The sequence below is a fragment of the Neomonachus schauinslandi genome, chromosome 10 (assembly GCF_002201575.2).
Source record: "Neomonachus schauinslandi chromosome 10, ASM220157v2, whole genome shotgun sequence".
NCBI lineage: Eukaryota > Metazoa > Chordata > Mammalia > Carnivora > Phocidae > Neomonachus > Neomonachus schauinslandi.
The window spans coordinates 112,023,884-112,036,736 of NC_058412.1; the positions used below are offsets into that span (position 1 = coordinate 112,023,884).

At 52.1% G+C, this 12,853-nt stretch overlaps 1 protein-coding gene and 1 pseudogene across 1 annotated transcript; both read left to right on the top strand.

The window, feature by feature from the left end:
• The first annotated feature begins 545 nt into the window (after window positions 1–545).
• NRSN2 (neurensin 2) lies at window positions 546–3,268 on the top strand. Its single transcript, XM_021689252.1, has 2 exons — window positions 546–731; window positions 2,843–3,268. The coding sequence occupies exons 1-2, from the start codon at window positions 546–548 to the stop codon at window positions 3,266–3,268; spliced, it is 612 nt and encodes a 203-aa protein (XP_021544927.1).
• Window positions 3,269–6,308: 3,040 nt separating this feature from the next.
• Window positions 6,309–7,987, top strand: LOC110579653 (annotated as a pseudogene).
• The last annotated feature ends 4,866 nt before the right edge of the window (window positions 7,988–12,853 follow it).

The window sequence follows — 12,853 nt, forward strand, 5'->3', positions numbered from 1 at the left end:
GGGGATAAGAACCTCTTACTCTAGATATGGGGCTCAAAAAGTTCAGGACAAAAATAATAGTGAAGAAATTATGGTAATAGTAATGACAACTGGTACCATTTCTTGGCCTCAGATACAGTAACTGTGTGAAGCAGGTGTGATTATTAGACCTGCCCTACAGGTAAGGAACCCAAGTTTTGGAGAGGTGAAAGCACTTGTCTAAGGTCACACAGCCAGGAGGTGGTAGATCTGGGATTCCGATCCAGACAGTCAGGCTCCCAGAACCCACAGTCCCAGCCACTGGGTGGCCTCCAGATTAAACAAGCAGATTTACTGGCATCTACAATTGTTAAGCCCTGGCCTCAGCGCCCGTGTGCTTTGGCTCATTCACAGTGTATGTAGGGAAAGACAGACCAGTATCTAGAAGGCCAGGCTGTGTTACGAGCGTGGGCTATCTAAAGTGGGAGGAAAAGCGGATGACGCACAAAGATTCAGGGGGCCTGGGAGGGTCTCACAGATCCCTCCCTCTGTCCACTGCACCTTGCTTCCCCCCACAGAGATCTGCAATGCCAGGCTGTGACCGTTCCTGCAGCTGTAGCCGCGGCCCCAATGTGGAAGAAGGCAAATGGTATGGGGTCCGCTCCTACCTGCACCTCTTCTATGAAGACTGTGCAGGTACGGCCCTCAGCGATGACCCTGAGGGGCCTCCCATCCTGTGTCCCCGCCGACCCTGGCCCTCACTGTGCTGGAAGGTAAGGCCAGAGGAGGAGCAACTCCTGGGATTTCATGTGCCTGCAGGGAGGAGATGGAATCATTGGATAGGAAGAAGAGGGATGGTATAGCAGGTGCAAGCAACAAAAACCCAATTGGGGGGGCCTGGCTGACTCAGCTGGTAGAGCATGTGACTCTTGATCTCATGGTTGTGAGTTCAAGCCCCACATTGGCCCCGGAGCCTACTTAAAAAAAAAAAGGCAAATGGCTACTCCTGGTAAGTCATTCAAAACCATACAAATTTGGGGCACCTGCCTAGCTCAGTTGGTAGAACGTGCGACTCTTGATCTGGGGGTTGTAGGTTTGAGCCCCACACTGGGGATAGAGATTACCTAAAAAGAAAATCTTAACAAAAACCCTCAGGGCACCTGGGTGGCTCAGTCGTTAAGTGTCTGCCTTCGGCTCAGGTCATGATCCCAGCGTCCTGGGATCGAGCCCTGCATCGGGCTCCCTGCTCGGTGGGAAGCCCGCTTCTCCCACTCCCACTCCCCCTGCTTGTGTTCCCTCTCTCGCTGTCTTTCTCTCTGTCAAATAAATAAAATAAAATCTTAAAAAAAATTAAAAAAAAAAACTTCAAATGGGTTTAAATAAGAAAGGGAAAATATCACTCATTTTATTGAAAAGACCAGAGGTTGAGCAACTTCAGGCAAAGTTCAACCCAGCTGTTCAAGATTTCTCTTAGTCTTCAGGCTCCCCATGGTGCCCCCACCCTTGTGGCCCCTTTAGCTTCAGGATCTACGCACATGTTCCCCAAGTAGCTGCTACCATGCTGACCCACAACGTTTCACTCTACACCAACCACAGGACATCAGAATTTCCGTCAGAAAAGAAACACTGCTTTCCATTTCATTTCCAGAAGTCCTGTCGAACATTGCTTTGGCTCTGATTGGGTCACTTGCCCGTCTCTGAACTAATTACTATGGCCAGGGGGGATAGTAGACACTGACTGGCAGGAAGTGGAGTTCATCTCAGTTAAATTTTTTTTTTTTTCATCTCAGTTAAATCTTACCGTGGTTTCACAATGATATACTGGGGTACTGTTGCCAGTCAGTGTCTCTAACAGCCAGGAAGAGTGATCAGTGAGGGCACAGAGTGTAGGGAAATGGTGGAGGTGACAGTAAGCTGAGACCCTACAATGGGCATAGCTCTTTGCCAAATACTGTAAGGAGACTGAGGCAGAGGATCCTTCCCCTCGGCTTTCAAAGGGCTTCACTCTAGTGGGGACGCAAAGTGCCAAGATATAGAGAGTAAATGCACAACTTCAGGCCAAATGATCAGAGGGTGCCAGGAGAGGAAATGTTCTCAGTACCTGGGGTGATCAGGGAAGACTCTCAGGAGAAAGTGAGTATGTATTTTAAAACTTTGAGCATCTTCTAGTTGCCAGGCAATGTGCTACGCTCTTGAGGACAGAGAATTTAAGATGTGGTCCCTGTCCTTTAGGAGTTCCTAGCTATGGTTCATTTAGTCATTCTGCAAACATTCACTCAGCTACTGCTCTGTACCAGCACCATGCTAGGAAGACACCTGGTGACCCAAAACAGACAGTGTCTGTTCTCATGGCTCTCCAGACTCTCATTCCAGTGGGGCAGGCAGAAATCACTTACACAGTAGCGGAAGTACATGTTCGAGTGTGCACCAAGGTGAGCGTACTGAAGAACAAATGTGAACAGTGTACAAATGCAAAGCAGGGGACCTGACCCAGGCCAGGGGCATCCTGGAAGGCTTCCCTGAGGAGGTGGGGTTTGAGATGAGATCTGAGGGATGTGTAGGAGTTATCCCGACTGAGAGATAGAAGGCAGACAGGACAGAGAGATGAGATGGGACCCAAATAATGATGGAGGGAAACTCAAGGTAGACAGGAAAAACCTACTACTAAGTGGGAATTTCAAAGGACATTGATCTAGGGGCCTCAAGATTCCAAATAGAACATGACAGTGTGTGCCCCTCATCAGTTTGATCCTGGAAGGTGTGTCTGTGACTCCCCTGTGATTCCCATCTCTTAAGGTCAGACCAAGGCATTACCTTTAAGTCCAGTTGGGATCACCAGTCAGGCTGACCCTGACTACCTCCCAATCTGTCTGCCTCTCTCCAGATCAGTCTGTCTTCGGGGACCCTGCTTCTGCTGCTTGGGGTGGCAGCCCTGACCACTGGCTATGCAGTGCCCCCCAAGCTGGAGGGCATCGGAGAGGGGGAATTCCTGGTGTTGGATCAGCGGGCAGCCGATTACAACCAGGCTCTGAGCACCTGCCGCTTGGCAGGCACAGCGCTCTGCATGGCGGCTGGGATCCTGCTGGCCATTTGCCTATTCTGGGCCATGACTGGCTGGCTGAGCCCGGACACCAAGGCAGAACCCTTGGACACCGAACCTGATGGCCACGTGGAGATCTTCGGGGATGAACCAGAGCAGCAGCTGTCCCCCATCTTCTGCGATGCCAATGGCCAGTGTTGGTTTTCACCACCTACTAGCCCCTTCGGGCAATCCTCTGTGCAGACCATCCAGCCCAAGCGGGACTCTTGAGCTGCCCACAAGGCCAGAGGAGGAATCAGACCTGGGGTCTGGACCATTCCTCTGTCCCACCACACCCTGCCATCAATTGTCTCCCTAACTTCCCCCTTTCAGCGGGGCCCCTTCCACCTATGCCCCCAGAAGACCCAACTCCAGCTCAAGAGAGTCTGGAGCTCAAATCCCAGTGCCCCTTCCCAAGTATTGGGCCCCATCTCATCCAAGATGACAACTTTCCCCAAGTCCTCCCAAACCTTCCCACCCACCCCTCCTTCCCAAGACCCTTCAGGAGCAGAAAACATCCCCCTCAATCTATCCCTATTCTACTCTGTGTGACCCCGGGCAAGCCCCTTTTCCTTTCAGACCATCAGTTCCTGTCTCCATACTACGAGGGGTTTGGATCAGATTCTAGAGTTCCATGGCTTTGCTATTCTCCCCAGTTATAAGCATTACTCTCCACAGACAGTTGGGGGGAGGGGTAGTGGAGTCTTTCTCATCCCCTGACCCCTTCCTCCGTCAGCTGCTCCAAGATGCCTTCCTCGAGGATGGGTCAAAAGCACTCACTTGGACTTCCCTTCCAGGATGGTGCGAAAACAGTCACCTCCTACAGAATGTTTTCTGTGTGCGTTTTGGCATCAGAGCCCCTCAGTCCAGCCCATCATGGGCTCTTATTAGCCTCAGTTTACAAACGAGGTGGCTGAGGGAGGTTGGCAGTCTGCAGGAATTTGGACCCACACCTCCCACCTCCTCTTGGGCCAACTCTTGTTCTACAGCTGGAACAGGGGACCTGCTGGACACTTTCCTGGCTTCCAGGGGACCTCTAGGGGTGGGAGACAGTTGGTCCAGAGAGCCTGGTTGGAGGCCTGATGGTCCTAGGTAGCTCAGAAGATAATTTGGACATGCAGAGCCAAGGGGCAGGAGTACTGGGATGTCTTTGCCCCTCAAAATCCACTCCCTTAGAAACCATCACCTACAGGTCCTGACCTTACCCTGTAACAAATGTGTCCTGCTGGGGGCCGCAGCACCTCCATCCTGCGGTCTCCCCAGCCAGACGCACCATCTCCGTTCTTACCACTAGAGGGAGCTCCAAGACTGCTGGAGAGAGGCGCCGACACCGCCCCCCCCGCCCCTCCCCCCGCCCCTCCCCTCCCCTCCCCGCCTCGGTCGCACCTCCAGCCTGGACGGGTCTCCTGGGAAGATCCTCCGTTCTCCCCCACCAGGCAGGCACTGCTGCCCTTTCTCCCCACGCCTCTTCCCCATCCGGCACCCCTTCCATCTTATTACCTTCTCTTTCAATAAACAGCTGGGACGGATACTGACTTTTCTTCTTTTCTCCCTGACCATGGGGCATGGGTAGAGAGGAAAAAAGACTGTTAGGAGCTCCTACCATGTGCCGGGCACTTAAATCCACTATATCTCATTAGCTCCTCACCGTAACTCTTTGAGAAAGGGGACTATAATCTTCATTTTACAGATGAGTTAACTAGTGGTCAGAGAAATGGGGTGGATTTAAATGCTAACTTGTTGGGGGGGGGCACCTGGGTGACTCTGTCGGTTTCCTCTCTGCCTTAGGCTGAGGTCATGATCCCAGCCTCCTGGGATGGAGCCCCGAATTGGGCTCCTTGCTCAGTGAGGGGTCTGCTTGCCTCTCTCCTTCTACTGCTCCCCCTGCCTGTGTTCTCTCTGTCGAATAAATAAATAAAATATTTTAAAAAATAAAAAAAATAAATAAATGCTAACTTGTTGGGAAGGAAATTTCTCTACCGTCTTGACAACCTACTGCCCCCCTCCCTGAGAGGACATGAAGCCCATGAAGCCTGGAGCTCTGGCAGAGGGAGCTGGAGCCAAAGCTGGGATCTTTTCCAGGGCAACTCGAGCAGCTAACTCCTATGAGCACTTACCAGAGGCCAGGTGCTGTTCTCAGTGCCTTACAGACACACATTCGTTCACTTACCCTCACAACAATCTAGGAGGTAGGGACTCTTATTCCCAAATTTGGCTCCCAGAAGGCAGGTTTGTATTTCCAACCATGTTCACCTACCTGTTGAGTCCCAGCTCAACTATCCCAAACTGTTCCTGGCAACCCCCCGCTCCAGACCTGCCCCTGCTGCACCACCCGCCCCTTAGAGGGTGGCAGTTCCAGCTCCGTGCTGGCTCTAGCCAGACCCTTGGAGTGACCCTTGGCTCCTGTCTTCCCTCACGCTCTGAATCCCACCCAGCGGCTAGCCAGCCTCGCAAATACAGCCTGACCCAGCCACTTCTCTCTGTCCTCACAGCTTCTCCCTGGCCTGAGCCACCATTGCCTCTCCCTGGTCTCCTGGCTTTCCCCTTCTGTGCTCCCCCCACACCCTCTATGAGTCTAATCTTTGCAGACCCAGGCAGATCCAGGTATAACCAAGGTTAGGTCATGCCCTTCTCTGCTCGGAACCTCCCATGGCTCCCACCTCACACAGTAAAACCAAAATCCTCGGTGGCTGTAAGGCCTTACGTGATTTACTGACCCTCCCTTCTCCTCTCTACCCCTGTGACCTCAACTGTCTCCCTTCCCATCTCCTCTTCCACCAGACCGGCCTCCTGGTTTTTCCTCCAACATCAAGGCCAGCTCTTGCATTGGGCCTTTGCAGAGCTCTTCCCTCTGCTGGTACACTTTCCCTGGCTCACTACCTGGCCACCCCCCTCACTCGGTTCAAGTCTGCACAAATGCCCCCCTTTCAGCAAGGCCTTCCCTGAGCAGCCTGTTTTAAAATGCGACAACCCTCTACCCATTCCCTGTGTACTTTGAAGTTTGGTTTTTGCTTTCCTATAGCATTTATCACCTTTCAGTATACTACATAACTTACATATTTGTTATATTAGTGTTTGTTATCTGTCTACCCCTGCCGCAGTATGATCTCTGCAAGAATGAGAATTTTTGCTCCCTTTGTTTACTGACATATCCCAAGTAGAAAATGCCTGGCACAGAGTAGATGCTCGATAAAAATGTGTTGAATAAATCAATCGTAGTTTTCTAGATAAGGACAGTGAGGCTTGGGAACATTGAGTAGCTTGCCCAAAGATGCACAGGTAGCAAGGGGTGGAGCTGGGGTTCAAATGCAGGCAGTCGAACTCCTGAGTCCACAGCCTGCGCCACGGTATTGCATTGCCCCTTGGTTTGAAGGCACAGAGCTGGGGAGACAATATCAAATGCCCATAAACCTATTTAGGAATGTTTGTTGCCCTGTGGAAATGTGAGTACAGTGTGAACAGATTTTTTTTTTTTCCAGAGAAGTTAGAATCCAAATTTGTATATGAGATGTATCCATTTTTTAAACATTTGTATCTGTTTCAAAACTTGACTAAGCACTGAGCAAGAAGAAACATTCCCAGGGACAGCTTCAACTCAGGAGTGGCCCTGTGTGACCTCTGACCCGGACACTCTGAGTTAGTGCCCACAGCTGGGCAGGACCAGGGATGGAATTTCACACTGACAAAATGGCCCCGGAAGTGGAGGTAGGCCTCCACCCCCAGAATATCCTTGTCACATTAGCCTTCCTTCCCAGCTGCCATGGAGGAAGCCAACCCTGGTCTGTTACCTCAAAAAATCCCAGGCCCCCACAAAGCCCCGTCCCCACAGAGTTTCTCTTTTCAGAGAAGCAGAATCCAATAACCAATGTTAATTCCCACCGAGGCCAACTGTCGCGTGAATCCTTAAAGAACGTTAAAGGGGGCTGTTTCCCTGTCATACTTGGCTAGGGGGGATGTGTACTGGGTTCAATACTGTTTCGCCAAAGTTCATGTCCACCTGGAGTCTGTGAATGTGACTTTATTTGGAAATAGGGTCTTTGCATATATAATAAAGTTAAGATGAGTTCTCATTGGATTAAGATGGGCCCTAATCCAATAACTGGCCCTAGTAAGAAAGGGAAAGGGAGATTTGGACATGCCAGACACACAGAGGGCAGATGTCACATGAAGACAGAGGCAGAGTCTGGAGTGATATGGCTATAAGCCCGGGATTGCCAACGATTGCCTGTAACCAGAAGCTAGAAGAAGCAAGAAAGTCTTCTTCCCTTACGATTTCAGAGGGAGGGTGGCCTTGCCAACTCCTTGATTTCAGACTTCCAGCCTCCTAAGCTGTGACACAATACCTTTTTGTTGTTTTAAGCCACGTAGTTTGTGGTACCATGTAGAGCAGCCTGACCTTGGGAAAGCTGGAAGTGAAGACACGCCCCAAAATACCTGACCAGCCTCTTCAGAAGTGCCAACGTCACAAAAGACAAGGAAAGACCAGGAAACTGTCACTGATTGGAGGACAGTGAGCAGACACGGCTGAAGAGTATATACAAATTCTCTCTATTGTCTCTGCAACTCTTCTACAAATCTAACATTACTTTTTAGCGAGACGACCAAGGGGACGTCATCGTTTGGAAAGCGTCGCAGTAAGATGCCCGTGTCAAGCCGCCCACCGCTGTGTCTCTCAGGCCTACCACCTTCAGAAGTCGACCTGCGGCAAATGGGGCTAGCCTGCCAAGCAGAAGAGAAGGTATGTATAACTGGGGTGCCAAGGTAACGAGACGAAATACCACTGGGACCTGACGGATGAGGCACCTAACGATTGTTTACCACAGATTCAGGCCTGGATTCCGTGAAGGAACAACACCTCAGCCCAGGAGGACTTCTGTTGCAGCCTCCAGTCCATCTGAAGGATTTCAACGACGAGCCACACAAGAAATGTTCTGGTTTAAAATAAAATAAAATATAAAAAAATAGAATTATTTTTTTAAGTAAAAAAAGGTAAGAATACAGTTGTTCTTGTCAAGATGGAGTAACAGGAATCAGGGTCACCCTCCCATCTGAGAAAAACAAAGGACAGACCAGGAACCAAGGGAGTGAGGGGAGCCGTACAGCGACCCCAGCTGACTTCCCTGGGAGTTTCCAGGCTGTGGCTGGGATTGTAATACTCTCAATAAATGAGGAAACAAGTAGACAGAAAATCAGTAAGGGTATCGGTAAGGGCAGATTTGGACGACTCTATCACCCAACCTAATTGACATTTGCAGGATGCTCCACCCGCAACAGCAGAATACACAAGGCCTTGGGCCTTGGTGGCCCCTGGAGACCCAAGGGGCGCTCAGGGGACTGAACTGAAGAGACACAGAGGCCATAGCTGCCTCGGGTGCCCTCTGGTGTTCCTTCGAGGTGGTGGCAGCTCAGCCAGTTGACCGCTTCCCCCACCTCAGAGGGAAGCTGGGTTTCCTGCTGCAAGCATTCCCTCCTCTCTGAGGTGGGCTGACCTGGGGGGGGGGGGGGGGGGCTGATGGTCTTGTGGGGGGGAGGTTCACCTTCTGCTCCACCCCTTTCTTTCCCAGAGCCTGAGCTCCGAGAGGCTGCCCCTCCCTCCCGTTGAGTCTCTCCATCCCTACCCACTCAGGGGAAGAGGTGACTTCTCAAGCCCAGCTTCAGAGGAGCTCCTCCACCTCACCCCTGACTGGATCAAAGAAAGCATGATCTGAGCCCACTGTCCGGCTTCTGGGGCTGCTATGTCAGGGCAGGGAGCTGAGATGCCCCAGGGCGAGACAGAGAAGCGAAGTCATATTGATAGAGATGGGGAAGGTGTTAGTGAAGAGGGCAGTGAGAGAGCCAGCCGTGAGGCAGATGACCAGCAACATTCACGGCCTGACTCTTTGTCCCAAATTGAGAGCAGGCTGAGAGGGGGGGCAGCCTGCCAGGGTTCAAGTCACTGTGTGAGCCCAGGCGATCCCTCACCCCTCTGAGTCTCAGTGTCTTTTCCTCTAAAATAGTGCCAACAAGGGGTGTCTGGGTGGCTCAGCCCGTTAAGCATCTGCCTTCTGCTCAGGTCATGATCCCAGGGTCCTGGGATCGAGCCCCGCATCAGGCTCCCTGCTCCGTGGGAAGTCTGCTTCTCCCTCTTCCGCTCCCCCTGCTTGTGCTCTCTCTCTCTGACAAGTAAAGAAATTAATTATTTAAATTTTTTTTTTTTAAATAGGGCCAACAAGAATGCCCATCTCTTGAGATAGTTTGAAGACCTAGGAGCTACACATAATGCTTGGCACGTAACAGTGCCCAATAGATGCTAGCTGGGGTTCTGCCAGAGCAGAAATGTGAGGTTCAGATTAGCAGGCAACGCACAAGTGATAATTATGGAGGACTTGGGCGCGGTGCTGCCCCCCATCACAGCCTAACGGAAAGGAAGGCCCTGCAGACGGACGATGGCGGCATATCAAGGCCCGGGCTGCGGCTGAAGGACCAGGTGATGTGCTGCGTACTCAGTACTTCACAGAAACGAACTCTTTGTCCTCACACCACCGTAACGTGGTGATCATGATCCCCACCTCCCAGTAAAGGAACCTGAGCACAGCAGGTGAGCCTCTTGCCCAAGGCTACTCAGGTGACATCTGAACTCCCAAACAGTCCAGGTCCAGAGTACCCCATAACTCTGGTGTTTACAGATGCAGAAATGACCCCCATGCCCCCGATTCTGCCAACTGATCAACCTGAGAAGGCATGAAGTCATACTCACGACCCCTCACGCAGATCCACACAGACACAGGCAGGTATATGGGTATCGGGTAGATACCCAGGCATCCTGTTTACCCAGATAAACACACTGGTTTATCCTGCCTACGACGAGTGCTCAGAAAACCCTCTGGAAAACCACCCTGAGAATGGTGTACGTTGTTGGGAAAAAGTAATCGGTGCAAATGAACTCACAGACACACGCATCCATATATGAATTGGTGGGCCCCAGCACAAGCCCTTGAATAAGCATGTTACCCGTGTGGGTGTTTACCAGTATCCATTCATGTGCACACCAACAGGTGTGTAAATTATTTTAACGGTATGTGTGTAGACATGCTGATACACTCAGTGTGTATTTGCACTTACACTGTTACTGATTTTTTTTCACCGCTACATTTATTGAGCATCTACTATGTGTAAGTAAAGATAAAGCTCACAGAAGTGAAGTGGCTTGCCCAAAGTCCCACAGCTAGTGAATGGCCGGGATTCAAACCCTGGTCCTGTAATATCAGGCAGTGGTGTCTATCTCCACTACAGGGAAGACGCGTTCAAAAGTGAACCGTGCCATGGCTGGATTTTCACATTGACATTCCCTGTGACCTTGGACACATCATGTCCGGTTACAGGCCACATGCCCACGTGTCTGTTCACAGGTGTGCTCCCTTGGCCTGAGGAGTGGTGGGACCCGTGACTCCGGCCCTACTCCAAGTCTCAGCCTGGGTTGGCATCACTAAGGGCTGTGAGCTTCCTGTCCCAGCCTTGCCAAGCCCCAGAGTGCATGACTCAAAGCCAAGCCCTGGGCACCAGGCCACCAGGAGCCTGGCGATGGAAGAACCCAGGGGATTTCATAAGCATCTGGCCCCGGACATTCGGTCAAGGCAGGAAGAGGGAGGGAGGGAAACAGGCTGTCCACCGGGCCTGTGCCCGGGCTGGCCCACTGGCCGGGTTTGGCAGGGGAGAGCTGCCAGGCTGTGGCACTGAATGCACACTCAGCAGGTGTTTGCTGTGTGAGGGAGGGGGGAGTGCAGAGGGAGGGGTCAGGGCCCCACGGTTGCCTGATCCTGGAGGCCCGGAGGGAGGGGGGACGGAGAGCAGGGGGCAGGTAATAACTGTAAGATGGAAAGAGGAAGGGAGGGAATTTATTCTCCACAGATCCTGAGCACCTGCCCTGGGCTGGGCACCGTGGGTGCTGGGTGCACGGGGTGGACTGAGCCTGCTGTTCCCAAGCTCAGGGAGCTCAAGTGACTCGGGTCGGACCGGGAACTGGGAGGACCCAGCCAGTGCGAGCCGTCATCCACGTGTCTGCGGGGAGGAGTGTGCAAGAGGTGTGCGTGTGGGTGTGTGTGTGTGTGCATGGGCACACAAACGTCTCTACAGCCTGGTGTGTACGTGTGTCCCACGAGCACAAGCGTGGCCTCGTTCTTCCCCTCCCAGGCCTCCACCGAACCCCATCCTGTCCCTTCCAATCACAGGACAAAGGCCCCCCTCAGCCCAGACCCTGGAGCTCAGGGGTAAAGGCGTCCCAGCAGACAGAGCCCTGGGGCCCCACACGTGGACCTCCCCACCAGGAGCCCTGAGTGGTGAGGAACGCGAGCAGCCCCGGGCCTCTGCCTGGGTGCCCAGGCGTGGGGGAGGTGCCCAGGCACGTGTCCTGCGTTGTGAGCGCTGGAAGTGCCTCTGGGAAGTCCAACAGATGTGTGATGCCCTTGGCCACTGAGTCCCCGCTGTGGGCTTAGGCACTGTGCTAAACTAAGTGCTTCAGACCAGGTGGGTGACTCTCGGAGCCCTGGCTTCTCTAAAAGAATTTAGTGGTGGGGCGCCTGGGTGGCTCAGTCGTTAGGCGTCTGCCTTCGGCTCAGGTCATGATCCCGGGGTCCTGGGATCGAGGCCCACATCGGGCTCCCTGCTCGGCGGGAAGCCAGCTTCTCCCTCTCCCACTCCCCCTGCTTGTGGTTCCCTCTCTCGCTGTGTCTCTCTCTGTCAAATGAATAAATAAAGTCTTAAAAAAATAACAATAAAAAATAAAAAAATTTAGTGGTGATAGCCACTTCCAGTCTTGTTAGAGAAATGCAATAAGTCATGATCTCAATAGCCTTACTACTTTCCCCAAGTCTTTGTCTTCCCAGCGATCCGGTCTCTTCCTTAACAGCAGACACTGCGTCTCATATTTCTGTTTCTCCCATGACTCTTCATCACAGAGGACCAAACAAATACTTGCTAGAAGAATTGTTGAGCAAAACTCTGTATTCCCCATAAGTAATGACAGCCATTTGCACTTACATAATAAACATACCGAGCAATTCTGAGCTTTCATTATATGTCAGGCATTGTGCTGAGCACTTTTCATTCTTTAGACAATTCACTGAACACCCAGTAGGGGCCCGGCTCTGTGCTAGACAGAAGGATGAGGCATTGCTGCCCTCCAGGTTCTTGCTTTCTGGTGGGGTTAGGAGGGCAGATGATAAATAATTTAATACGTAAGTGAGATCATTTCAAACCTTGGCAGGTGCTGTGAATACATTAAGACAGGGCTATGGAGTAGAGACAGACCACTGGGACCGGGATGGGCACGACACTTCATGAGTGGTTAGGCAGAGCCTCTCTGAGGAGGTGACATTTGACCTGAGACCTGAAGGAGGAGGAAGAAGCTGGGAAGATGTGGAAAGTTCCAGGCAGATGGAACAATAAGGACAAAGGCCCTGAGGCAGGACGAATTTGGTTTGTACAAGGACTAGAAAAAAAGGGAGCATGAATGGGGGTGGGGGGTCGTGGGGGTGGAAGGAGGCAGGCAAGGCTGGCTGGGGACCAGCTCCTTGATTGTCATTCCAACTTTACAGACCCGGAGCTGATGCTTTTAGAGGGCAAGTGATTGGCCCAAGGTCACACTGCTGGCTAGAGGCTAAACAAGGGTTCAAACCTAGGTCTGGCCTGGTTCTAGACCCAAGCCTTTTTTTCCTTCACTGCGGACTGCCACAGAGACACACATCCGTGCAATACCCAGCAATACACATGCATCAGCACACGCTAACACACTACACACACTCTGCACGCTGCCCCACAGTGAGGGGGTGTGGTCTTGAC

Coding starts and splice junctions, on each gene's coding strand:
- NRSN2 (XM_021689252.1), top strand. CDS start 546: ATGCCAGGCTGTGACCGTTCCTGCAGCTGTAGCCGCGGCCCCAATGTG. Junction 732..2,842: donor GGCCCTCACTGTGCTGGAAG/GTAAGGCCAGAG, acceptor GCCTCTCTCCAG/ATCAGTCTGTCTTCGGGGAC.